We start from the raw sequence: 26160 nt of genomic DNA on the forward strand, positions 1-26160 counted from the left end.
CAATGACCTTATGGCGCACTTCCTGCCAGAAAGAGCTTCCCCCCCCCCCCCCCCCCCCCCATCTGGTGACACAGCGGCCAACAGCTTGCTGCCCCGGTACGCCGGGCAGACCCCCCTCGGCTGGATTTTTTCTCATCGCTGTCAAAATGTTCCGGCTCGCACCGGAAATGTCTTCTGAGCTTTCCATCCCTGCGGAGTTGACAAGAATCACGTGACAGTGGAAAATGTCAAGCGGAGCAAATGACTTGAGGTACTGTAAAACCTGACATGATCTCGGACATTAGACTTTTAATACGTACTGCATCAGGGCCGTCGCTAGGTTTAACGTGTTTGGGGGTGGGGGGGGGGGGGGCGTTTTAGCCCTCTGGAATGTCTCACCCTTGAAAATTTTATTTTTTATTCATTATAAAAATGTGCATTCTAAGGGAAGGCCTTTTTGTTTTTTCTTTCAGATTTGTCAGCAACAGTCTAATCTAAGCTCTACCGAAATCTATAGGACTTTAGTCGACACCTTTGACCTCAGTCGCTGGCCATTAACTCGTCCAGTTGGAATTTTAAAATAACGCAAAGTGTCTGTCCGGCTTTATAGAATTCTCTGAAGCGTGCTTTACAATGGCAATGGAACATGAGGAATTGAACTAACCTCAATCGATCAGGATTACACTTTAATTTGTTAGCGTTACTGTGTAGCAAAACAAAAAAAGTGAATGGAAACAGATAAAAGGGAACGTGAGGGTGAGTCTTAAAACGATTAAGAGAGCGTACAGGAGGCACAGACCAAACCTTTTGTCTCTACCATTAAGTCTTGCAAATCTGATTGGGGGGTTTAAACAACGGCTCTGATTCAGAGGCCAGTTTTCAGACACTAAAACGTGGCTTGATTCAGTCGTGTGATTTACTGCGGCGGCAGCCCTGCAGCATCTGGATTGTCCCGACCGGTTGAAGCATGCTTAATGCAGCTGCGCTCAGACCAGAGACGCGACGCTTTTTTTTTAATGTCACTTAAATTACGAGCACGGAAATCCCTCCTGTGCCACAAAGCGGCTCTGAATGGATGGTCGGTGCAGCGAGGAGGCCAGAAGGTTCCCATCTCATGGAGCATAAGTAATTAGGCAAAAAACTAATTAAAGTTGAAAACAGCAGTGAACGTACCCCCATGTTACCCTCCCACCCCCTTTTTTTTTTTAAATCGCAGATTCTCAAAATGATCGTCAAATTTTGCCCACATTATATGATGCAGGCAAAAAAAAATGATCATCAAACTTTGACACCATGCTTCAACCACATTACATGGCATAGGCAAAAAACAAAACAACAACAACTTGGCATGTAAGCGTTTTGCCCATCTGTCTAGGAAATCTGATTCCTATCGGGGCTCATTTGGACTAATTCCCTCGCAGGGGTGCGTCAAAGTACGAGCCCCGGAATCTGCCCAGAATGGCAGGTTCAAACCAAAATGGCCGACTTCCTGTTCGATTTCGTGCATGCGTCCTTGAGACTTTTTCCTGCGTTCTGTTACGACCGACTGAGTGAGGTTTGGAGGCGTTTTGACTTTATGATTATTTTGACGAGGCCCCCAAAAAGGCAATAAATTGGTCAGAATAATAAACAGCGATTCCAAGAGGTTCTTTTCACCGGCTTGTGATTGGGTGAACAGCAGCTCGCATCATCATCATGTCGGCGCCTGAGCGTCGCCGACGAGACAGCTTGGCGTGGGTCAAGGACGACTGTCAGTCATGCAACATGAGACGGTGGAGCCGCACGGAGGCGGTGGAAAAACAAGCGCGGGTCGGATTAGGTGGGAGGAAAAAAAAAAAAGCCTGGAGACGTTTCACCGCTTGAACACAAAAACAGCCCACAGCCATCAACATGATGAAAAAAGACGAAAAACCTATGTGTATATCTCTCTCTCTATCTATCTATATATATATATATATATATATATATATATATATATATATATACATGCACTGGAGCGCCACCTGGAGCACACCAGAAGTGCTCATACCAGAAGGAGCAGCACAATGTCCATTGACTTAAAGCATGAACTCATGATGCAAAAACTGTTTCATTCTTTTCATTCTATTTAATTATGTTATAACTGTATGTTTGTACACAGTATCATAATGTAGAGTGCTATTCTTGTTGTTAAAATATGTTTAAAAATGTATTGGTAGTATATAGTTTTAGAGGGCTGGAAAGGATTAATGATATTTCCATTCATTTCAATGGGGAAAGATGACTTAAGATACAAGTTATAGGAGTTACAAGTGGAGTCACACAATAAATTAAACTTGTAAGTGAGAGTGATTTGGAACACACCCAAACAGATTTTCCACGTTATTTTGTCAAATCCGGCATCTCGTTCCCTGCTGGGAGATCGTTATCCGTGAACACCGCGCTGATGTACTGCATCAAAACTGGCTGATGGGAACACGCGTTTCTCGACAAGGTCAAACGTCCCCGCTGACAACAACTGTCAGCGTCCAACTGGATTAGCCTCTCGGCTGCGCCATCTCTGGTGAGGTTCCCGGGGACCGCTGTCTAGCAACGGTACCGCGGCGCCTGCCTTTAATGGATGCTAACCGCAGCTAGCGAAGCGTGTGCCTACATCATAACTATTGCATTAAGCTAAGTAGATTTCGAGAGGTCTCACTGTCACTCTTTGATTTCCCTCGCGCTCTCGGTTGTACTCCTACATATCAAAATACATGGTGATCAAAATTTGGTGCTACGCTACGGTGACGCTCTATGGTGAAAACTCACATTTTCCAATTTAAAGGAGAGTTTGCAGGACAAAAAAAATAAATAAATATATATATATATATATATATATATATTTTTTTTTTTTTGTCACATGTTAAAACTGTCTTAATGACCTGACAGAAAAATATTATAAAATTAATCTTTTGAAAAATCACCCCTATCTGACCTTCCATCTAATGCTTCTAATTTTATTAAAAAATATTATTTTACAACTGGGCACGTCGGGACAAGACTAGCCAATCAGAGAGTGCATTGACATGAGGCGTGACCGAATAGTCTGTCAATTATTTGTACACAGGACATACCGCAGCCTTGAAAACCACCGTGTACATCATATCAACATTTTCACCGAGTCGTCAGGTAAGTTGATCACCTCTCTTATATTTTGAATGGATTTTCCATTCACAAAAAATACAACAGCAACCCAGTAACATTTCGCGGCCGATCCCCGAGATGCACTCTGAGGTGGCCAGGCAACAGGAACAAGATCCGACATCTCCGTCCATAAGAGCCCGATGTTACGTAGTCACCGAACGAAATTCCGTTGTAAACTGAGGACACTGTGTCGTAATTTCTAGAAAGGATGGAGGTTCTGGGTGGAGATTTTCAATCTATGGGCACACTGAAGCTCAGCATAACCATAAAAGCGATCTCCTCCATTTAAGATGCAAATTGTTTCAACTAGTAATTTGTGTGTGTGTGTGTGTATCCAAAGTACCATTAAATAGTAAGTGAAGAGCATGATGATGTACTGTTGTCGGATTGCTAGCAAACACCTGCTTTAAAATGCATTCATTCCATTATACATTCTTTAGAGCATAGATGCCTTACTTAATGAAGTTCAAGCACTATGTATTATTAACGCTGCTTTGATATTTATATTCTCTGAGAGGTCCTTCGGCTGTTCACATTTAAGTGGTTAGACCAAGTTTTACTTTTTCCAAGTCCTACTACAGCCTGTTGGGGCTTCATTGGGGCCTGAACACAGATGTGTTTAATATTTTAGCAAGTAAAGCACCTTTGATTTAAAAAAAAACTCACGTAATCTTGTAAACATATGTATCCCGGCAATTTTTTTTTTTTTACATATTTTAGGGCTATTGGATATCATCAAATGTTTGCAACCGTTGTACAGCAACGTATGTTCCTCATGGCAAGATGTCAAATTAAAAAAAAGAAAAAAAGAACCTTGCCTCCATACTTACTTTTCATATGGTTATTTTATAGTTAGGTCCTAGAAGTATTCATGGGTATTCTCCATATGTCGCTATTATACTGCCCCAAGGTAACCAAGGCGCGCACAACAGAAGGAGCACAATGTGCATTGAAATGAACCAAAAAACTGTTTAATTTCTTTACATTCTATTTAATTATATGGTTACTATGATTTTTTTAAAGTACAATATTACAGAGTGCTATGTTTCTTAAAAACGCTACTGTATATATATTTTTTGGTTTGTTTGTTTTTTTCATGGAGGCTGAAACAGATAAATAGCATTCATATTCATTTCAGTGGGGAAAGAGGATTTGAGATATGAATAATTTGCACGACAAGCGTGGACACGAAACGAATGAATCTCATAGGCCCCAAGGTATTTTATTATATATGGGTTTGCGTAATGCAGGAAATGCAATTTTGTTTTCCAGTACGACACGTTGGCCCTCAGTAGGCCCGCTCTAATAAACACTATGTCACGTATTAATCCGCAAGATCACAGCAACGATAAATTGAGCAAGTGTGCATTTGGATATTGACGGCGTGTAATAAAGAGGCTGATTTACACACTGCAGAGGTGAACTCTTGACAAGGTCGGTGACAATGCAAGGCGGTTGGCAGCACGGCAGAATGCCAAGTAGGTGGGCGTAGTGAAGTACAAATACCGTACTTTAGTAGATTTCTCCGATATTTGTATGTGAGTACAGTGGACCCCAGTTATTCGCGGGGGGATAGGGACCAGGTCGGACCGCGAATAGCGAAAATCCGCGGATAATTGACGGCCATTATACAGTATTCATCCATCCATCCATTTTCTGTACCGCTTATCCTCGCTAGGGTAAATTGCATTGAAAATAAATTAGATATATTTTTTAACCCCCAAGATATTCAATAAGTGGTGATAAACTGTCAATAAGTGTTAAAAAAAATGTAATTGAAGTTTTTCTTTTTAAACCCGCGAATAGGTGAATCCGCAGGTGTCAAAGCGTGAGTATGCCTGTATTGGTTGTTCTGATGACTTTTTTACTTTAATCGCAATATTTGAAAACATATCTACTGTATACATTCCCCTCCTTTGTCAAAACTGGTTTGTTACTTTTTTCCCCAAGCGACGCGTGTGACGACCCGATGAAAAAAAAGATGTAAAAGGAGAGCGGGAAAGTCAACCGTGGTTGCGATCATAAAAAACAGCAAGAGCAACGACATGGACGAACGTCAACAAGGGAGCATTAACGACGATAGCAACAGATTTGGAGAAGCGAGATACAGTGGTGCCTTGACTTACAAGCTTACGTTCTGCGACAATGCTCTTGGCTAAAAACACACATCTCAAATCCTCTTTCCCCATTTAAAATAATGGATGCCATGAATGCGTTCTAGGCCCACAACAAACAAACAAACAAACAAAAAAGTGTAATGTGTTTTTAACAAGAAGGATCAGGATCCTCACGCAAAATGAGACGATTAGTTTCTTGGTTGGATTATTTAACTCCAATTAGCAACAAAAGTTAAAAAGAAGGAATTGGACAGCTCTCGAGACAAAACAAGGGTAAAAATATGTAAAGGTGGACGGCTGCATATTGCTGAGCTTGGAAATCACCACCAGCGCCGACGTACGAACGAACGGTGACGTAACCATTCTCACCGGGTCGTCAGGTAAATTGATCACCTCTCTTATATTTATACAACATCAAACCGGTAACATTTCGTGTTAGGCACGTGCGTTAGTGAGCTGGGGGTGTTTCTTTGGGAAGAAACAGGAGGGGGGACGCACCGGATGCAAATATTTTCAGCAGAATCCTCAGTGACGGCGCTGCATATGACAGTCTCACTTGCAGCGCTTTATAAGAAAAGAAAAGACACAGGGACGAAGTCGATAAGATAAAGAATCCAGATGGAACAGTCACGTCGGAGCCAGTAAAGGAATAAAACGTGTCTTTTCACTGCTTTCAGTCAAATCACAAGGGTGTCTTTACTTCTATGCTGATGTCATAAAATATGTCTCTCTTTGGATGAATCAATGTGGCAACTAAAGCAACTTGAAGAATGCCCCCCCCCCCTCTCCCCTTATTGATGCCAGTGCATCTGATTTTAAGATTGGGTCTACAGTACGGTATATGAAAGATGAAGATGAAACGTTAAGGAAATTTCATATCAATGGCTGCAGGAAAACACACACGCACACACTTTCACACACACACTAGACTTCTTTGGTCACCACTAAACTCATATGATGGAATCATGCATTCCAGGAATTGAAAAGGGTATACAGTGCATATAAATAGTGTACACACCCCAGGTTTTTTTTATGAGATTAAAAAACAAAAACAAAACAACAACTGATGAATGAACAATGAGATTCTTCAGATGCTGCTATAAAAATTGCAATGATTTTTGTTCATTATTTGTTTATTTTTATTTATTTTGTGACAAATTCCTTGTGTGTTTTGGACATACTTGGCAAATAAAGATGATTCTGATTCTGATTAAACAAAAAGGGGTAATTAAGTGTATTTCAGAAAATCTAGAAAAAGATATTTTTAAAATGTTAAAAACTATTTCTAATTATTTGCATTCTATTTTGGCTTCTTATAAATTGGTTGATGACGTTTAAAGGTCCCCCAAAAATAATTGGAGCCTGTAATTCTTTTTGCTCTTTTCTTAAAAATCTAGAAATGTTTTTGAAGTTAAAAAAAGTCACAAAATAACTAAATAAAATAATAAAAAAATAATTGTAATAGGGAATGGAGTAGAACACAGCCCAGTCATAATTATCATTGATCTGCCTACTGATCACAAATGTACAATTGTTTAACTTGGAACAATTACCTCGGGTAATGAGCCACGTGCTGCTTCACCAAATCTGATCGCACTGTGCTAAATTTCCATTATGGTGCACTGATTGATCGCTACTAATTGATAAACCATTGTTAATCTAGGGAGTTATTTTCATACAAAGGTAGCGGAAACCTTTAAGAAATTCACATGCGGTACCCAATGTGGACTGAACCGAGTCCTTAAAACCAAGTTACAGACCCTGCCGTATTTTTTGTCTTTAAAACTTGTTTTCAACGTGAGTGCTTAGAAAACCTTCCACTTTTTACACCCGCTTTGAAATGTTTACATTTTCAGGCTCCAAAATGCTAATTAAAAATGATAGTGATCTTATTTTTTTTCCGGAAAAATCCTTAACTAACTAACTAACTAAATAAATAAACCTTTATGATCCACTGAGCTAAAGGTGAGTTCTGAAATGAAGCTAGTGGCTGATGTTATTATCCTAGCAACACGAGAGTCGTTTGTTTGTATTCATGCCCGCTTCCTTGTTCTTCAGTCAGGTCGCGTCTTGATTGGCTACATTCTGTTTCACATCACAATTCATTCGACTCCCTACCGGGAACTGTTTTAAATGGTGCAAAACAAACAAAAAAGGAATAATATTGTACGCCTCCTTTAAGAACTTGAATGAAAGGCCGCGTCAAAGCAATTGGTCCTCATTGTGATGCGGTTGCAAAGGCTTTCTTTTGTACTTTTCAACTCGCTTCCTCCCTGCTCAGCCTCATGAAAAGCGCGAGGGAGAAGAAGAAGAAGAAAAAAAAAAAATTAATCAGAACATTCATCGTGTCGCTAAGGATAGCGGGACAAGCTCAAGCCAACGGGGTTCCTCGCATAGGCGAGCGGGCTCAATGGGCGCTAACAACATGGAAGCTCTGCCAGGCAGCTGGCAGCTGTCTGCGCTCTTGTCAGAGAACCGTTTCAACTCGTCTCAACGGAAAGCCTTCCCAGCACTGAGAATTTTTATGTGCGTTAGAAAGTGACGTCAAACGACGAAAAATTGCCGTGTCTGGAGACACTTTTTACAAAAATAGAAAAATAAAAAAGTTAAAGATGGTTACATTTTTTTTAGAGCCTTTAATGATGAAGAAATACGACCTAAGTCTCAAAATAATACAACTTGATTCTAAAAAAATAAAATAAATAAATGACTTGATTCTCATAAGATTATGATTTTATTATTGAAAAATACAACTTTGTCCCAAAAGATTCTATTATTATTCTTAAAAGAATTATTTAAAAAACTTTGGCGGAAGATTACAACTTAAAAAAAATAATAATAATAATTTCTCTAAAGAAAATAGATTTTCAAAGATAAAATATGACTTCTTGAAAAAATACAACTTGTTTCTTGACAAAAATATAACTAGATTCTCACAAGATTACGACTGGAAAAAATACAACTTTATTGTCAAATAAAACCAACTTCTTGAAAAATATGTATATATAAAAATGACCTGTTTCTCATAAGATTATGACGTTGTCCTTGAAAAATTCCAGTATTCTAAAAGAAATATGAGACTATTGTCGTAAAATAAATTTTCTAATAATAATAATGCATTACACATATATAACACTTTTCTAGGCCCTCAAAGACACTGTACAATTTCACACACGATTCATTCACTCCATGGTCACACCCTCACGCTGGGAAGTTACTGACGGAAGCGTGGCTGCCATTCTGCACCTACGGCCTCTCCGACCACCGCCTAACATCCAACCACATTCGCTTGTAGACAACGTGGGCTAAATGTCTTGCCCATGCATCCGCTTGGGCGGGGCTACGAAACGGCGACCCTCCGGTTGCAGGGCGTACTCTTACCCTCTGTGCCACACAAGTCAGAGTTCTCGAAAAAATACGACTTGATTGTCATAAGATTAGGACTTTATGCTTGAAAAAAAATTCCGACTATTTGGAAAAAAAATAATTGATTTATTCTTGTGATATTGAAACTTTTTTTTTAGGGCGTTGATAGCAATGAGAACTATTCCATCCATTAAAATGCAGTGTCAAATGACAAACAAATCTAGTCATGAGAATCCAAAGACGATGCAAAAACGTGCGCAGCGTTTTCCCTTTGATGCTGGTTAAAGTCAGTCAGCATTTAGGTCATCTGCAGCACATGTGAGGGAACACAGTCGTTCCCTGAGGTCAGCGTGCACCGACCGGCCACACAGTCGGTCACCAAACACCATAATGATCACTCAACATTGATTTACTTGCAAAGCCACAAGCTGCACTTACTGGAATGAAACATCATGCAGACTGAGCTGCCCTATTGCAGATTGGCAGACACACACACACACACAGGTATTATATATTTATATACATACACACACACACCTTTATTCTCGAGAAAATATGACAATTATCATTAGCTTACAACTTTATTCTTGAAAAAAAATCCATTGTTCAAAAGTACAACCTTTTCTGTGAAAACAATTACTTGAATCTTGAACAAGTATGACTTACTTCATACTATAAATATAACTTGATTTTCATAAAATTACGATGTTATATAAAAATCATAATATTGAGAGTTTTTTCTAAAAAAAAAAAATACAAATTTTTTTTGTCAAAAGAAATGGTGATATAATTTAAATGACTTGAGTCCCTACAAAAATTCTACTTATGTGACTTGATTCTCCCCAAAATACGATTTGATGGCTTCACTGTAAACCAAATCAAATCCAATAAAAACGCGACTTTATTCTGGTCATACTACAACTCCCCAAGATCCCGGATGCGATCTTACCTTGCGGCTGTACGGCGCATCTCCGAGGTCGATCCCGTCTTTGGCCAGTTTCTCCCGTATGAGAACCTTGAGCTTGAGTTTGGGATAGATGACAAAGTCGTTACAATCCGTCAATCTCGGGTCGTGGTTACCGGGACAGGACGGAAGGTGGGTCCCTCCTCCGGTCCGCGGTGCCGCCGTCTCCCGTTGCGGTTCCAGGGTGAAGTAGTACCCCGGCGCCTTCCTGCGGTCGCAGTCCCTCAGCTGTCGGACGGCGGCCAGCAGCCGGTGGCGGTGGTACTCCACGCGGACCCCGATGGCGTCCAGGTCGGGCCGGCCGATCTGCCTGCACACCTCCAGGTCGTCGTAGCCGTTGTCCAAGAAGGCTTCCACGTACTGGGCCAGGTGGAGCCGGGAGAGCCACTTCATCACCAGGTTGGGGCCCTGGCTCATCCTGGGGCATGCGAGGTGCACCTACACCACCATCACCAAGTCCTGCTTAGCATCAAAGGCATGCATTAGACACGCAAGAGTATAGAAGTGAAAATAAAGCGCACCCATCGAAATAAATAGAGTTGTGGCCGATCTACGAGAAGTTTTTTTTTTTTTTTTTTTTTTTGGGAGGACGTGAAAAACCGGCGGGAGGCGCCTACCTCCGAATCTCGTCAGGAAGTGGAGTGATTTGGGGAGAAACCTCCGCTTGAGAAGTTAACCGCCAGCTCAATTTAACTCGGAGCAGCGGTAGGAGGTGTCTTTGCACACGCCGCGTCCATCGGCTTTTACGTTTTGAGTCGGCGTCAAAAAAAAATATAATAAAATAAAATCAAATAAAGCGCTGCTCGTTATCGCCACGAGCAGGAGCACGGACAGGGGACAAAGAGGACAAAACGGAGGTTCAAAACTTATCTTCAGCTTTCCAACGCTACTCGTCGTGTCTTATTTGGTCTCCGAATTCAACTTTGCTCGTCTCCCTTCGCGAGGACGACGAGAACGATGCCGCTGCTGCTGTTGCATGGAGAGTTGCATTGAGCCGGCTGCACCACAGCAGCCGAGAGGGAACTTTGGCGACACCTGCAGAGCATTCTGGGAAATGTAGGCCTGGCGCCTTCAATGAAGTTGATGGATGGATCAAATCAGATTTGAACTACAAACAAATTAGACAAATAAAGTGACATGAAATGAAATAGAATGAACACATAAATTCCATTAAATAATACAATGTGAAATTGATTCAAATGATAAAAAGAATAATAGGACCTACAGCGCCCAGATGGCTTTTATCTCAGTAGTTTTTAATATGTATTTTTAGCTCAATAACATGAAACAGGGAGTCATTTCCAATATCAATCCGTTTTTGGAGCAATCGGTTAAATAATTGCCCTGGGAACGCCCCTCTTCACATCACAAAAAAAGGACACGCCCCCCATGTCTTGGTGTGACGTCAGCGACATCTTAAATGTCCAAACACGCTTTTTTTCGTTGACATTTTAACAATCACATACTCCATCTTTTACCTTTTTTCCTAAAAAAATATGACTTTATTCTCCAAATATTTTAAGAACTTTTTCCTCCTGGAAAACCTGTTTTGCTGAGATTTGCCAAAAATAAATTTGACTAATTCTTGAAAAATATCGGATTCTTTTCTCATAAGATTGCGACATTCATCTCGCATTCAAAAACCTAGTTTTTCTCGTGAATCGGCAACATTATTCCCCACCCCCCTAAAAAAAAAAACAAAAAAAAACAACTATTCTCGACTTTTTTCTTGAAAAATGCGTTTCTCTTCTCCTAAAAAAAAAAAAAAAAAATCAATTTTCTCCAGATTAATTTAGGACTGTTCTTGTTAGATCGCAGCTGTCATTCCCTCAAGAAACAAGACACACAAGCACATCAGGTTTTAATTTTTTTTAACATTTATTTTCCAATACACCAATATATATCCATATATATATTAGTGCAATTAGTATCTACAGTCTAATTGTGGGAGCAGATCAAGTCAGGACATCCATGGGAAATTCATCTTTAATAAAACTGTACAAAAATGAGAAAATACTGCAACTCCACAGATATTCATCCCAGAAGACGGACAAAGAGGACATATGGATGGATGATGCATGGCTGATGGACAGGGTGGGCTCAGCATCGAACCCCCCCCCCCCCCCTCCCCCTTTTTGCACAATGCTGTAAAGCCGAGCAAAAGCCTTTATGAATCAGCGCGTCCGCAAAAGCCAGGAAACCTTTCACGCGCATGTACACACCATTAAATGTAAACAGCGTCTTGTTGTTGTTTTTTTTTTTTGTGTGAGTAAATACAAATGTCGGCATAATACGCGTTTGTAAACACTTAACATCATGCATCCGTTAATGCGCGACGAGATTACGGGCAGCCCCGCGGGTTGCCCACCCCTGCTTTGTGGAACCCCGAAGCACTTGAAAAGGCGAGGCCACACAAGGTGGGAAAATGTGACATACGTGTGTGTGTGTGTATGTATGTGTGTGTGTGACCGGGAAAAAAAAAAAAAAAAAAGTTTAAAGTAGGTCTTCCACCAAAAATAAAGACATTTAAAGGTATTCCTTTGGAATATGATCATACAGTTTCCTTCAAATATATATCATAGATATAGAGGAAAACTAATCTGATCATTGTAATAAGCAGGATTGGCAGATGACATAGATCTAGATAAGCATAGATAGGTTCGGATGTCTTTTGGTCCTCTCACAACAACAAAAATTCATAAAAAAAAAAATCGTGCTCAACCCACATTTCATGGCTGCTGCTTGGCTTGGGTTTGTCAGTACAGAGTGGCTTTCAAAATGCGCTTTTTGGGTTGTTTTCGGAGTGATTGTTTTGGCGGAAAAAAGTGGCAAAAATCCGAACAGTGTTATATGTAGGAGAATTTCCCCAACGTCTTACACACAGAAAAAGCTGAATAAAAAATACACTTATGTTGCACAGACTTTTCCACAACTTGCTTCACCAAATATGTGGACTAAAATGCAGTTGGTTTTTTTTGTGTGACTGATTAGGCAGAAAAAAATCCAAACGGCTTTGTCATGCTTCAGATTTTTCCCCAACTGCTAACAAATTAAAGTTGTCTTTTTTTGGGTGTGGCTGATAAGGCGGGAAAAATCCAAACCGCAACATCTAAAATTTCCCAACTTATTTCCGTGAATTTCCCCCAACTTCCTACACCAAATATGAACTTGAATGTACTTTTTTGTGTGACTGATTAGGCAGACAAAAATTAAAACTGTTGTGATGTTTCTAGGAATTATCCCCAACTTCACACATTAAATATACAGACTAAAACAGGCTCTTTTTTTGGGGGGTTTATGAGAATTTTGCCCAACCTTTTACATACACCCAAAAATTATGGAAATAGCATCAACAATTGCAACAGGATGCATCATATAAGAGAATTTCCTACACCCAAAAAGTAGACTAGAATTTGGCTTTTTCTGCTTTTTTAGGGGGGGGGGGGGGGGTGATTGATTAGGCAGAAAAAACAGCATTGTCGTGTTTCAGACATGTATTTACTTCTTACAGTAAATACATGGACTAAAATTATTTTCTCTTTTTTTTGAGTGAGCTGTTAGTTGGGGGAAAAAAAATACAGTGTTGTAATGTTTCCGGTAATTTCTTACAACAAATATATAGACAAAGGGGGCGATAAATAATACAATTATGAAATATCTTACACAAAAAGAAGATGGCCACAATATGCCATTAAACTTGAGCTGTTTTGTTCTTTAAGATGTACGCAAATAGCAGCTTGCAGAAGACTCAATAAAAAATGCAAATGTGGGGTCCATACATACACACATCCCTGAATATATGTATGCTCACACACACGCAGCTAAACAGCTAGCTTAGCACAGACGCGTTATCAATGGCTAAAAAGTGAACAAGCGCCGACTGAGAACGATCAACTACTGTGGAGTGTTTTGGTCGTTCAAAAAAAAAATAATTAAAAATTCCCCAATTTCCCACACCAATTATGTGGAATAAAATGCACATTTTATTTCTTTGGCATAAAGACGAGGTGGGGAGAAAAAAAACAAACATCAACCAGCGCCACATATTTTAGTTTTACCCAACTTCCAAACACCAAATATGTGGAATAAAATGCATTTTTTCCTCCTCTCTTTTATTTTGTTGGTATGACTAGTGAGCAGGCAGAAAATAAGTGAGAAAAAAAAATCCAAACTGCATTGTTATTTTGCTGAGAATGTTCTCCAACTTCCTACACCAAATGTGTCGACGAAAATTCTGTTTAGGCAGAACTTCCTACACCAAATATATGAATTAAAACTTTTTTTTGGTCATCGTTTCCTTCCACAACTGATTAAGTGGGGCAAAAAAAATAGCAACATCCCCAAAAATTTACTTGAGTTCCATTGCAGCCATTTTGCAGGATCTCCGTGTGAAAGAGGCTTAACGGCAAATGCAACAGCAGTGGGTGGAAACAACTCCAGAACTTTTTTTAACGCGTGCAATTATTTGACAATTAACACAAAGTAATGCCCGGCGAACAAAAGCCCTTTTAAATGAGCTAAAAAACTTCTTGTATCCTAATAAATTATAACAATGTTATCATCCATCCTGATAAATTATCTAACCAACTTCTCGAGTGTCCTGATAATCTAAGAAACCTCTCCAGTGTCCTGATAAATGAGGCAACAAACTTCTTGTGTCCTGATAAATATAGTAATCTAACACATTTTCGTGTGTCCTGATGATCTAACAAATTTGTCCTGATGAACAATCTAAGAAACCTCTTGTGTGACCTGATAAACAATCTCAAAAACTGCATCGCGCGTCCTGATAAATAAACTAAATTAAAATTGAAGGAAAGTGACGACTTTTTGTTTTTTTTGCAAAAGATGGACTAGTCTACTACCAGCCCTTATTTGGTAGGCTATTCATCAGCTCCCGCTTCATATTCCTAAGTGCTTCAATGGCCGTTTCCTCACACAAAAGACAAACAGACAGACTGAATCCTTTCGTCAGTCACCAACAAACTTCAACGATTGGACTTAAAAGGACGAGGGAAAAAGGGTCTCAAGGCGGGATAGTCAGACTTTTACTCCTCATTTAGGTCCGCGGCAGCGGTCCGTCGGCCAGCGAGGCAATGCAGAGCTAAGTGACCCAAAACAAACAAAAATACACAAGTCCAAAAAGCCCAGGAAAACCCCGCCGACTCGGAGAGAATTAGAGAAGGATGACGAAGGAACCGCAGCTCCTCGGCCATATTGATGTGTGTGTGTGTGTGTGTGTGTGTGTGTGTGTACATGACTACAGAGTCCACAGTGCTCGTCCAGGCGTTGCCTGCCATCATCAGAGTTGGTACCATTTCTTGTCTTTGTACTTCAGCATCATCTGAGGGGTTTGGAAAAACAAAACAGGTGTCAGAAACGTGTATCTGGTAAGGAAATAAAGAGGGAAAAAAAATAACCCCCAAAACAATACATAATAAACCATATTGGGTCATATATCTCATGAATGCTACTAATGAGGACTTTCCTGATCTGTAATTATTTTACCACTATGATGACCAAAAATATTATTTTTATCTTAAAGAAAAATAAAGTGGAGAGCGTACGTCGTGAGCATGCTTAGAGAAGGAGTCTGCGCTGGCCATCATGGCGGCCGTCCTCTCCTCCAGCTCGCCTAGCTTCTGCCCTCGCTCGTCCAGCGCTATCCGTGCGCGGGCCAGTTCGCCCACCACGCCTGACGCCGCGCCCTTCATGCCCTCCATGTTGCCCGGGCCGGGAATGTGCTGGGCCAGGCTGCGAGAAGCCTTCCCAGACGCCGTTTCGCCGACTGCCGGGAAAACAAACAAACAAACAAAAAAAACAAGACGCAGAAATCTGTAAATAAGTGTACAGATATTCATTTATGTTAAAAGGGTGATTTTGAGCACTTACAAAGATCTTCCCGATCCAGAGACTGAGCTCCTCCACCAAAGAGTCCTTTGAAGAAACCTCTGTTTGGAGCCTCTGGGGTCTCCACTGGTGTGAACAACTCACTTAGCATCTCCTAAAAGGACAAGCAACATGTGAGTTTCACTCTTTTCTAAACCGTATCTTCCCGTGTATAATACGCATTTTTTCTCCCAAAGAAAGAAGCAAAATTTGATAGTGCGTATTATACCTAGGTATAAGGAAAATTACACATTTTTGTCACATTGTATAGACGTATATACCGGTACTTAAGAGTTGTGAAAAAGGTGTACTTTCATTCCAATATGATGTATAATGTTACAAATTTATATATAATAAGGTAAATGTTCGCTGCTCACCGAGCGTGTGTTCAGAAATTCAATCTCACGCTAATCTAACTAAATCAGACAAAGATAACCCAAGTAAATATTAAAAGCTTTTTTCTTCAACCCTTGTGTTGTATTCCGGTCAAATATGATCAATTTTAAAGTTTTATTTCTGAAAATTGTAGTTCATTTGTTCAGACTGCCCCAAGATTTCATGACTTTGTCTACAAAGAGGATTTCAACGCAGCAAATAAATTGCATTTGATATGCATCTAGTTTTGTGAGTTTTACATCAACTTTTGCACAATCTTCATGTTCACTTCCAAAAACAGCTGGTCGTCAGAGATGAATGGAGGCGACAACAACTGGTGTAAAAACTCCGCTCAAGTAAATCCTTATAATGTCAGATTTGATTGTATTTTAATTTTCTAAACTGCTGTAACACCTGAATTTTCCCTCTGGGGCTCAATATGGGATATTTCATCTTCCAGGTACATCTCAATAAATTTGAACATGGCGCTGGTAGACAAGTTCATTTATTTCAGTACTCATTACATTATATTGAGCCTTTATACTTCTCAGGGGGCAAATTCCTGCCTAATTTCTACATTTAATATCATTTTCCTTGATTCTTGCTTGTTTGTTACATAATATTCTGGTGGATTTTGGGTTTTCGTTTGGTGCAAGCTATAATCATCAAAATTATACATATATATTAAAAAATAAAATAAAATCATGAAACTCTGTGTGTAGTGCATCTCTATAAGAGTTTCACTTTTTGCATTGAACTACCTAACTAAATTTAGCCTTTGACAATCTAATTTATTGAGATATACTGTACCTGTATATCTAACCTTAATGACTCAGTGGAAGCCATTTTAAAGACAGCAATGGACGGCACCTGAAGGTTGTCGCAGGTCTCTTGGCTGTAAGTGATCCTCTGCACCTCCGTGGGGGAGGTGAGGTACAGAGCCTGGCCCAGATTGGAGAAGCAGAACGTCCGCGCTATCCGCATGTCGGTCAGCGGCAGGTAGTTGACGTCCAGGAGAGGACGCAGACTCGGCAAGCTGCGGGGGCCACAGAAATTGTTATGATACAAGCAGAAATTTGAAGGGCAACATTTGGATTCTGACCAAACCATTTCAAGTAAAAAAATAAATAAATAAATAAAGTTTTATATGTTTTGATTAACAAAAGGACTGATTCAAATCTTCTGTGACTGGTCTCGAACGTTGGACCATTTTGACTTGTGTGAAGTGAAAAAATGAAATAAAATGGAGCAACTTAGGTACTGTATTGCCCTCAAATGTGGGCAAGGAGAGCCACAGTCACTGATGCACTTTCAGCCATTTTTTATAACATACGCAAGGAGCTAATGTTGGCCACAACTCACACCCAGACGCTCACACGCAGACGAAGCGGCCAATGTCTCTACTGCACACCTATAATGTACCATATTCATGGCATATTTGATGTTCGTACACCTAATATACCCAACTTACATCCTAGTTAATTTCATATGCACCTCATTAGCATATCTATTGTGTATATACCTCTAATAATCCTATTTACTGGGATATAACAACTCAAATGTTAAATGTTTTTTGCCGACATACCACTGCACTTAAAATACCTCAGCATCATGATGTGTCCGTTGGCGCAGAAGCAGGCGATGCAGTTGGCTCCCGCCATCTCCACGACGTCGGCCCTCAGCACGAAGGACGACTCGGTGATGTTGTGTTTGTAGACGCGCGTCTGCGAGGGCATAGCCAACACCTTGGCCTGCTTCTCCGAGCACAGGATGGCGAACTGCGAGTCGTGGCCGTCCTGCGACGAGGGCGGTGACGCCGGCCTGCGCCACCGGCTCTTCTCCTTCTCCTTCTCCTCGTCGGAGGCGTTGGGATCGTACCAGGGCTGGTAGGAGGCGGGCAGCAGGGCTCCAGCGGCGTCCAGCAGGGCCGTCGTTAAGATGCCTCCTTTGAGTCTGGCCACCGTGCCTTCAAATACCAACAAATTTACATCAGACTGAACGTCGCGACTACTCTAATCCACCAACCATGTTTACATATTTAATTTCTAAACACCTCTAATGTAACACACTTACATATTTTAATGCTATATAACGCTAATGCGCCGTCTATACAGCTCTAAAGTATCATATGTATGTCATATGTAATGTCTACACACCCTTTTAATGTAGGTACATTTCCATTATGTTTACCAGAGGAGGAGATCCCGACTGGCTGCAGGAGCCTCTGCTGATCACCAGAGGGCAGGCTGAGGGCCACCAACATGACAGAGCCGTGGGTGGTGCCCACCAGCAGGCATGGGCTGGGCGAGGCGTCCGCCAACTTCCTGGGGAAGGTCTCGCAGAAGCAGAAGGCGCAGATGGCCTCGCGGGACTCCCTGTCGATGCTGGCCACGCTGGAACTGCGCGAGCGGCTGAACGAGTTGTCCTTGGAATCTGGATTAAAGGGGGAGAAAAAGAGAAGGCATCTGTTAGAGAAGAGGCTGCTATGTGAGGAGATAAGGTCACTTTTTGGACATGACAATTTGAAGAGTTAGGCAGATTTCCGAACCTTTAATTGTATTATTTTTTTTACTGTACAAACAGTTGTCGTTTCTTGCTTGTGTACAATAAGGACAAAAGTCTGCACAGAAAATCCTTAAGGCTTAAAAACTTAATCAAAGTCACTAGATGAGACAAAACAAACCCATTTCACCAAGCTGTATTAAGGACACACTGAAAAGAGGAAAAACATATACATGAAATGCACATGAAGTCATAGTCTTTATTTTTTAGTTTTTTTTTGGTGAAATGCAAAGACAATATTTTGAGAATAAAATCATAATATTTTAAGTAACAACAGTGTTAATATTACGAGAATATAGTAGTATTTTTGAGGGTCATTTTTACGAGACTAATGTATTTTTCAAGATAAATGTTATAACATGACAAACTAAAGCTGTATTTTTTCAGATATTAATTGGAAATCTCACGGTGATAGTCGTTTTTAATTTAGTTTTATAAAGGTCAGAAGCTAGTGAGAACGGTCATATATTCGAGACAGCTGTAATATCACGAGAAACAAATTGTATTTTTTCAAAAATTTTAAAATCTAAATTTTCACCAGAAAGTCATCTTTTTCAAGTACTTTTTAAAAAGCCTTAATCTTATGAGAAAAAAAGTCTTTTTTGGAGATTAAAGGTTATAGTAGTATAAGAATAAACGCTACAAACAAAAGGGATACAAATTCACTTGTTATATATATATATATATATATATATATATATATATATATATGACATAAGATTTAATCTCAACATACATTTTAGCGCTCATAGCATTTTCCCCTTTTCAGTGTAGTCCCAATACTCAGTTTAGTGCACACCACATTTCGAGCTTTTCCATTGGACAATCAACATGAATGGCACTTGCCAACGAGAACAAACATCATCAGGTCGCATTAAAAGAACACCAGCAAGCCAATGGAAAAAAGACAACGGTGTCGCTCAGGTGCGGTTGAACATACTCCGAGCCCAAGTGTGTTAGCGACACCATGTGGGAAGAGAAGCCGGCGCCCCCCACCACCTCCGGCTGTGACAATGGGGCTTAGTACCAGGTGCCCCACTTCAGCCAGCAAGCCGGAGCTCGGCCACTAGTGCACTCACTCATGTTGTGGTCTGAGTTTGTTGCGGGGAAAGCCAGCTCCACACTCTTGCGCGTTGTCTTGGACGTGCCGTTGTGGGTGTAATAAAAGTGCTTTCTGGATGAGATGGTACCCCACTCTGCCCGCGGCACACACAAACACACAAGCACGCACGCATGCACACACACACACACACCTTACTTTGCTTACTGCTTGAATTAAAAAAAAAAAAAAAAAACCTGTGAAAATGGAAAAAGGTCAAGAAAAACTAGGAGTTCGTTAGCATCTCAGGCTTACCGGAGTTGGGCTTTTGCTCATTAGGCGAGCTAATTTTCCGCGACATCCTAGCTGAAACACAAACACAACACGCCTCGTTTGTGAGGAAACAACACTTGCGGTAGGGAAATAAAATGTTTTTGAAGTTGATTTTAGTTCAGAATCACACAGAATCCAGACAGTGTTTTTTTAAAGGTGGTGATTCATACTGGATGGCAACTGTTAAAGGTGAGGGAAACGCAAAAAATGTTTGGGCAAGAATATGTTGTATGTGACCCCACAAGTCTAAAACATGGTATACTGATTAATAATGTGTTTGTGGAAAAAGACTTGAACAGATCAATTCATCAACTTTCACCGATCTCAGGGGGCCGCCATGTTGGGCAATATCGCCCTCTGCGGTCTGCTGAAATTTACGTTAGAAATGCCTTCATGCTTGCGTTACACCAAGGTCACGTGACCAAACGCGGAAATCGGGATAGTGGGCTCCCTGTGTACGCTGTGATAACTAGCAGAACTACAGGTTGATAACATGACGGATTAAACAATACTCTAGCAAGTTTTCTTTAAATATGAATTCTAAAAAAAAGAGAGTAATGGTGGAGCGCGAGGCAAAGCAGGTGCCATTGTCGTCGTGACTCAGGTGCACCTGGGTGTTTTTTTAGGGGCTCAGCTGTGCTTTGTTGGGGCTCTTTAGGGGTTTGGGTGTACAGAAGACGAATTGGACTGTATTTTTAGACTTGTTTTACAATTAAGAATTTTTCAATATTATACAAAGTTGTTCAGAGAGTTAGTAAGGTTTATTGATGGCGACAGTTTGATGCTGGAGCAAATTACTTCAATGTACATGATATCTTATGGGGAAATAATTCTAAACAGGGCTGCACGATGTATTGTTTGAGCATTGTCATTACGACAATTGCGCAATAGTCACCGCAAGGTCCTGCGATGTAGGAGGCAAAAGAACTCTGATACCCAACATGAACTGCGCGCATCATTCCACCCGTCACAGGAAAAAGAATAATGTGTGCTGGTTTTCACGTTACATGTTATCCTGTATTTTTTCACAGCGCAATATAAATTGTAGGTTTAGAAGAAAGAGAATCGCAATCGGCATTTTTTTGCCCAATATCGTGCAGCCCTAAAAAATGAACCAATCGAGAAGTTGTCCAGCATATCCCGCCACGGGTTTATCTTGGACTTTAGGGGTTCTGCTGGATTTAGATTAGCTCTTGGTTACATTGTTAACATGTCAAACCACAAAACAGTTGCCACTTTAGTCTTATCACCACCCTTTCACAAACAATCGAAGACCCTGGAACATGAAAAACAGCCAGAAAACACACTGATTACACTTCAAGGAACACAGCGAACAGGAAGAAGGATCAGGAAGAAGCCAAACTGTTAGTGCGTCGGCACTACGGCAGCCCTGGAATCCCTAACTACTGCTCATTCAGAAGTTAACTAACATTGTAAGGCTTTAAGCAGGTTTTCTATGTTTTATTGTTAAAAACAACAACAACAAAAAACAGCAGCAGAAGAAACACAATTGTACTTTAGTTGAGTGTTTTTAAAAAAAAATGGAATTAAATGGGGCTAAACTGCACAGAAAATCTGAAGCCTTAAATGGAAAAAAGATCATGCAATTAAAAGTCATTGTGGTCAGGAATCAAACATCCTAAAAGCACAATTAGTATTGAAAAACACATTTTGATTTCACACCTTTGCGGCCATCGTCACAGAGGCACAATGCTTGTTAGAAGGCCGTCAATCAAGGGAGAGAGACACAGGCAAAACACACACCCACCCACACATACATACATACACACGCACGCGTGGCTGATACAGTACCAAAGTCATTGGCAACCGTCTTGGAAAAGCGTCTGCTTTTGTACTTCACTGGAAACAGTTCACATGAAGAGACATGTCACATTGCTGCGGACCATCGCACGCGCGCACGCGGACACACAAAGACCGACAGGTGCACACACAGAAGAGCACACGCGCACACACATGGACATACACGCACACACACACTGAAGGACACACGTGGACAGACACGCACACACAGGCAGGCAGATACACGTGCAGACAACGCGACACACACACACACTCGCACACAATCACACAAAGCGCTATACAGTACCCTTTTCTATGAACTTGGCCTTGCGCTCTTCGTCAGAATTGCACGGCGAGTTGGATCCTACGTGACGGACGTCAGTTTAAAACATACACAGGCGCGCGCGCACGCGCACACGCACACGCTGAACGCCCACCTCCAGAAGTTATCAGAAGCTCACCTGAGTTGGGCGACTTGCAGCGCTCCTCTGCGGCGTTGGGCCCATCATTGGAATCGCACTGCGCTGTGGAGGAGGAAGAAAAAAAAAAAAAGTCAGGAGGACCAATGTTGACTTCGATTACCTCCAAGATCAGCATCAAGCATCTGGCTACTCAGTCAATGTGAAATACAATTGATTAAAAATCCTGCTGCTTTTTCTTTGGACTTTTTTGTGATGTTACCACAAAAGGATACCAGTGTGAGGATAAGGGCAGAGTAGGAAATGAAAATGCAAAGTGGCTTGCTGCAATGAGCAACGCAATTGATCAAATATCCATTTTTGAAAGTTCCTGAATTTGTTGGGGGATTTTTTTGGGTGTTTTTCCCATCTTGTCACCACAAAAGGATACTCGTGATGGCAACGTGTGATGATAAAAATAGAACAGGATGTGGAACTTACTGCGAAGTACAGTGAACCCCCGCAATTCGTGGGGATATGGACTGAGCACTGCTGCGGATAGCAAAAACCAGCGAGTAATTGACGCCCCCCTTAAAAGGTTCGTAATTGCATAAAGATAGCAGAAAAGCACACTTATGACTATGTCTAAATGAAACTCACTTCAACAAAGTGCCTCGGCACCAAGATGCCACCAGATGATGTCCAAAGCAATAATGTTACTGCTTTGGCCTGAGCACAAAAATACCAAACAGCAGTTAATCAAAGAATAATGGAGGATAAGTGACTAGGCAAATATGCGAATATGCGGGGCCTCACTGTAACCGATCTTTCTGGAAATGTGAAAGGCTGCTGTGTTTGGATGGAATCACAGATCGGAGACCAACAGTAGTCTTGGCGGAGGTTCTATTTTAAGACATGCTCATTGATACAAGGCAACCGCTAATATTTACAAGACATTCATACATTCGATCTGCGCTCTTCCTGTACACTTTGACCAACTACAGAGGGACTAGAGTGAAACTAGAAGAGAACTTACAGCTGCTACATCTACATAAACGGGAGCAGAAATCCACAAAAGATTTCTTGACTTACTGAAGTGAGAGAAGCGCAGATTTTTCACAGACTTAACATACATGAGAGAAACCCTGGACACGAAAGACACCGTCGTCGTGGGGACGTCTTAACAAAATCATACAGAAAGAGACCAGACAAATACACACGTGAAGACAGGCGCGCTGCTACAAACTTACACGACAACAAAACAAACACACGCTGCCAATGTTCACAGTGTTACCCTGCAATATCGCGCTTCAAATACTATGGCCACGGTATATCGTGGAATTTTTTTTTTTTTCAGAATCTGTTTGTCTGTCACGGAAATCTGCAGTTACATACAGTTCAATATATTTGTTAAGTACAGTTGTAGCTGTATTTAACTTTTAAGTGTACTACATTTGCATTTCATCTTTTAGAACTATTTGTTTTCAAACATTTGTTTAGGTATCATTTCTATTTTTTTTATGCGCAATAGATTTTCATAGCATCATTAAATACAGTTTTACATACTGCAATTAATGTTGAAACTGCATAATGTTACAGTGGCTTACAATAATAGATATACTGCTTAGGAACAAAACATTGGCCTCATTTCGGATTAATACTCAAGCCTACTAGCCTACTGAATTTTAATGTTGGTCACTTGGAAGTATTTTTTTAGGTGGTAGCTGGTGTCAAATGTTTCAGAACCACCGCTCTACATGACTGAAAATATTATATTATTCAAATCTAAATTTAAAATTTCGGTTTGATCTACAATTTAAAGTGCCGCATCAAATGTTGCTGATCATGAGCTGCACGTGTGAACTGGTCGACTAACAAAGCAGTGGGAGGTCGCGCTGACCTCCAGAGGGGTAGCGGGCTTTACGCGGGGAGCAAGGCTGCCTCTGGTTGGGCTCCGACGGGCTGTATAGCTCTGACGTGCCCAGGTTGAGCAGCAGTGTTTTCTGGAGGTAGTCCACCACCGCCAGGCCATTGCTGTTGCCAAACACCACCCTAAAAAACACCACAGATACAGACCTCAGACAAAAGTACTGAAACGTTGAACATGCATTCAAAAGTTAAGGTCAAATTACAGTAAGTTCACCTGTAAAGGTTATACTGCACTTAAAGATCATCCTGAAATTTCATTTCATCCCAAAGCCGAATATCGCTAACTATTCCTTGAGTTGTGTACTTAAAAAAATCAAAAGCATGTGGTGGATACTTACAGTCCATATGAGGAGTTTATGGCCAAGCTAGTGATCTGCTGAGGTGGCTCCCCGCTCACCCACACCAGCTGGACCACCAGCTCCACTTGGTAGCCCGGAGACTGCTTCAATGGGGAGATCCGCACCCTGAATACAAACGCAACACAGCAGGCCACACATGAAAGGTGTTAAAAGGGACTTCAAGAAGATATCAGTGTTTTGTTTCTAAATACATTAAATATGTTTTAAGACTAGTGCTGAAAATATATGCAATGACATAACAACACAGTGCTGGATTGCTGCGATATAGCTTAAGTAACTTTTTCACCGTTTGAATTGTCCTGATTTTGTGGGCGGGGCTAAAACACAGCCCCGGGCGTATACTTTGTAGCGCAAGTTCCCTCCCCCACTATGTCGTAAATTTGAGTCAATTTTTTTGTGCTGTTTGCCAACCAGGACCACCAAGATGTAGACTGCCACCTTAGCATCTACTGCAACAGCGAGTTAGCTACTTGTGACAAAGCAGTTTAATTTGGATCTTGTGTGGGTAGTTTGTATTCGAGTACATCTGTTAGTGCCGTTTGACATGAAAGAACACCAAACAAAGCTGTAGACTGCCACGTTGGTTTCTTGCATGAGCCACTAAATAGCCACTGTGGATCAAGATAGGGTGTGCTTTTTGTGAACAACATACTTCTTGTGATCTGTTGTGAGGTGCATCAGCAACGCTAATGTTTAGCATCATTAAAGTTGCTGATATCAAGCAGCTTTTTTGCAAAAAAGGACTCTGATTTGGACTTTGTGTGCTGTTGGACAAGGCGCAGCACTGAAAATAAACCTTCATGGCAGCAATAAATAAATTCTCCCTACTGCAGACAGGGCATGTTGTCTCGCAGCCCGTCCGCCAAAGAGTTGCTGATGATTCCGCTAGCGGAGGCCTGAGTGGAGATGGTGGCAGAGGGCTCGCTCTCCTGAGGGCTAGGGGGCGGCGGGGAAGGCTGCGTGGGGGTCTGGTCCCCGGCGGCGTCGGGCGAGTCCACGTTGCTCAGATCGCTCTGCATGCGTACTTCCAAGAGCTAAGAGATAAGAACAAAATATAAAGCAGTGAGGTGTCTCTGTTAGAGGTGCTAATTTGTGGAATGACTGTGAAAATAAATTGAAATTGCGTGGTTTACTTTGTAAAAACATTCTGTGTGTTTGTGTGTGTGTGTGTAAAAGACGCCATTAACCACACAATGGAAAACACCACAGCCAAATGGGTTGACAACATAACACAAAAATAAAATAACACCAGCTAAGGGTGTTTAAAACAATTTTAAGCGATCCATTACGCCGGAGAAGTTACAAAGATATGGAGTGTTCTGTAGAATGTGGAGGTTTACACAACAACGGAGGCTTTAAGTCGTCATTATTAAAGAAGAACTGCAGGTTATGTGGGAGTAGAACTTTTCACTTTGTCCACATTACCGTACTGTTGAGTGCAAGTTTTCTTATTGAAAGACATCCCTGTGTATGCTGATGACATGACAGAACGACATTTTAGCAAGTACAGGTTCAATCTATCATGCCGTCAACTGGCAGCATACACAGGGAGTCTGCCAAACTGTTTTGCGGATTTGGCCTTGTGACGTACGTAACGTTCGCGAGGCTAGTTGTGACGTCAGTTTTGGTCGCCACAAGAGGGTGATATTAGCCAAAATGGTTGCTCCCTGAGACTAACCGTTATTCCACAAACACAATATTAACCACAATACCGTGTTTTCATTTGTGGTAGCATATACAACACAGTCTTGCAAAATATTTTGTGGGTTTACTTCCTCTTTAAGAGTCTTTCGGTGTTGAGAAAAGCGCTATACCAATTTTATTTATTATTACAATAGTACCGATGGTAGATTTCAGCGCAAGAAAAAGCACAACCTATGCTTTGGCA

General features: G+C 41.0%; 2 protein-coding genes across 23 annotated transcripts in view; both read right to left on the reverse strand.

Annotated features, from left to right (window-relative positions):
- sash1b (SAM and SH3 domain containing 1b) overlaps nucleotides 1-10923 on the reverse strand; it is a 29122-nt gene extending 18199 nt beyond the window's left edge. For 2 of the 6 annotated variants that reach the window (XM_061795227.1, XM_061795224.1), the window contains exons 1-3: nucleotides 10814-10923; nucleotides 10206-10696; nucleotides 9574-10047 (exon numbers count right to left, since the gene is read on the reverse strand). In XM_061795227.1, coding sequence (XP_061651211.1) covers nucleotides 9574-10005 — 432 coding nt within the window. In that variant the 5' untranslated portion in view covers nucleotides 10006-10047; nucleotides 10206-10696; nucleotides 10814-10923. Of the gene's footprint in view, nucleotides 1-9573; nucleotides 10150-10205; nucleotides 10697-10813 lie in introns of those variants that run through there. The other 4 variants (XM_061795226.1, XM_061795222.1, XM_061795228.1 and 1 more) reach the window with 3 other exon arrangements.
- A 519-nt stretch (nucleotides 10924-11442) lies between these two features.
- stxbp5b (syntaxin binding protein 5b (tomosyn)) overlaps nucleotides 11443-26160 on the reverse strand; it is a 34645-nt gene continuing 19927 nt past the window's right edge. For 4 of the 17 annotated variants that reach the window (XM_061795209.1, XM_061795205.1, XM_061795206.1 and 1 more), the window contains 14 exons: nucleotides 25101-25306; nucleotides 24252-24377; nucleotides 23885-24036; nucleotides 22048-22110; nucleotides 21894-21950; nucleotides 21599-21646; nucleotides 19769-19819; nucleotides 19494-19610; nucleotides 18043-18285; nucleotides 17455-17818; nucleotides 16723-16888; nucleotides 15481-15592; nucleotides 15156-15376; nucleotides 11443-14932 (listed from right to left, as the gene is read on the reverse strand). In XM_061795209.1, the coding sequence (XP_061651193.1) occupies nucleotides 14891-14932; nucleotides 15156-15376; nucleotides 15481-15592; nucleotides 16723-16888; nucleotides 17455-17818; nucleotides 18043-18285; nucleotides 19494-19610; nucleotides 19769-19819; nucleotides 21599-21646; nucleotides 21894-21950; nucleotides 22048-22110; nucleotides 23885-24036; nucleotides 24252-24377; nucleotides 25101-25306 (1968 nt within the window). In that variant the 3' untranslated portion in view covers nucleotides 11443-14890. Of the gene's footprint in view, nucleotides 14933-15155; nucleotides 15377-15480; nucleotides 15593-16675; nucleotides 16889-17454; nucleotides 17819-18042; nucleotides 18286-19493; nucleotides 19611-19768; nucleotides 19820-21598; nucleotides 21647-21893; nucleotides 21951-22047; nucleotides 22111-23884; nucleotides 24037-24251; nucleotides 24378-25100; nucleotides 25307-26160 lie in introns of those variants that run through there. The other 13 variants (XM_061795211.1, XM_061795212.1, XM_061795213.1 and 10 more) reach the window with 9 other exon arrangements.

This window comes from Phyllopteryx taeniolatus, chromosome 13 (assembly GCF_024500385.1).
Source record: "Phyllopteryx taeniolatus isolate TA_2022b chromosome 13, UOR_Ptae_1.2, whole genome shotgun sequence".
Classification (NCBI taxonomy): domain Eukaryota; kingdom Metazoa; phylum Chordata; class Actinopteri; order Syngnathiformes; family Syngnathidae; genus Phyllopteryx; species Phyllopteryx taeniolatus.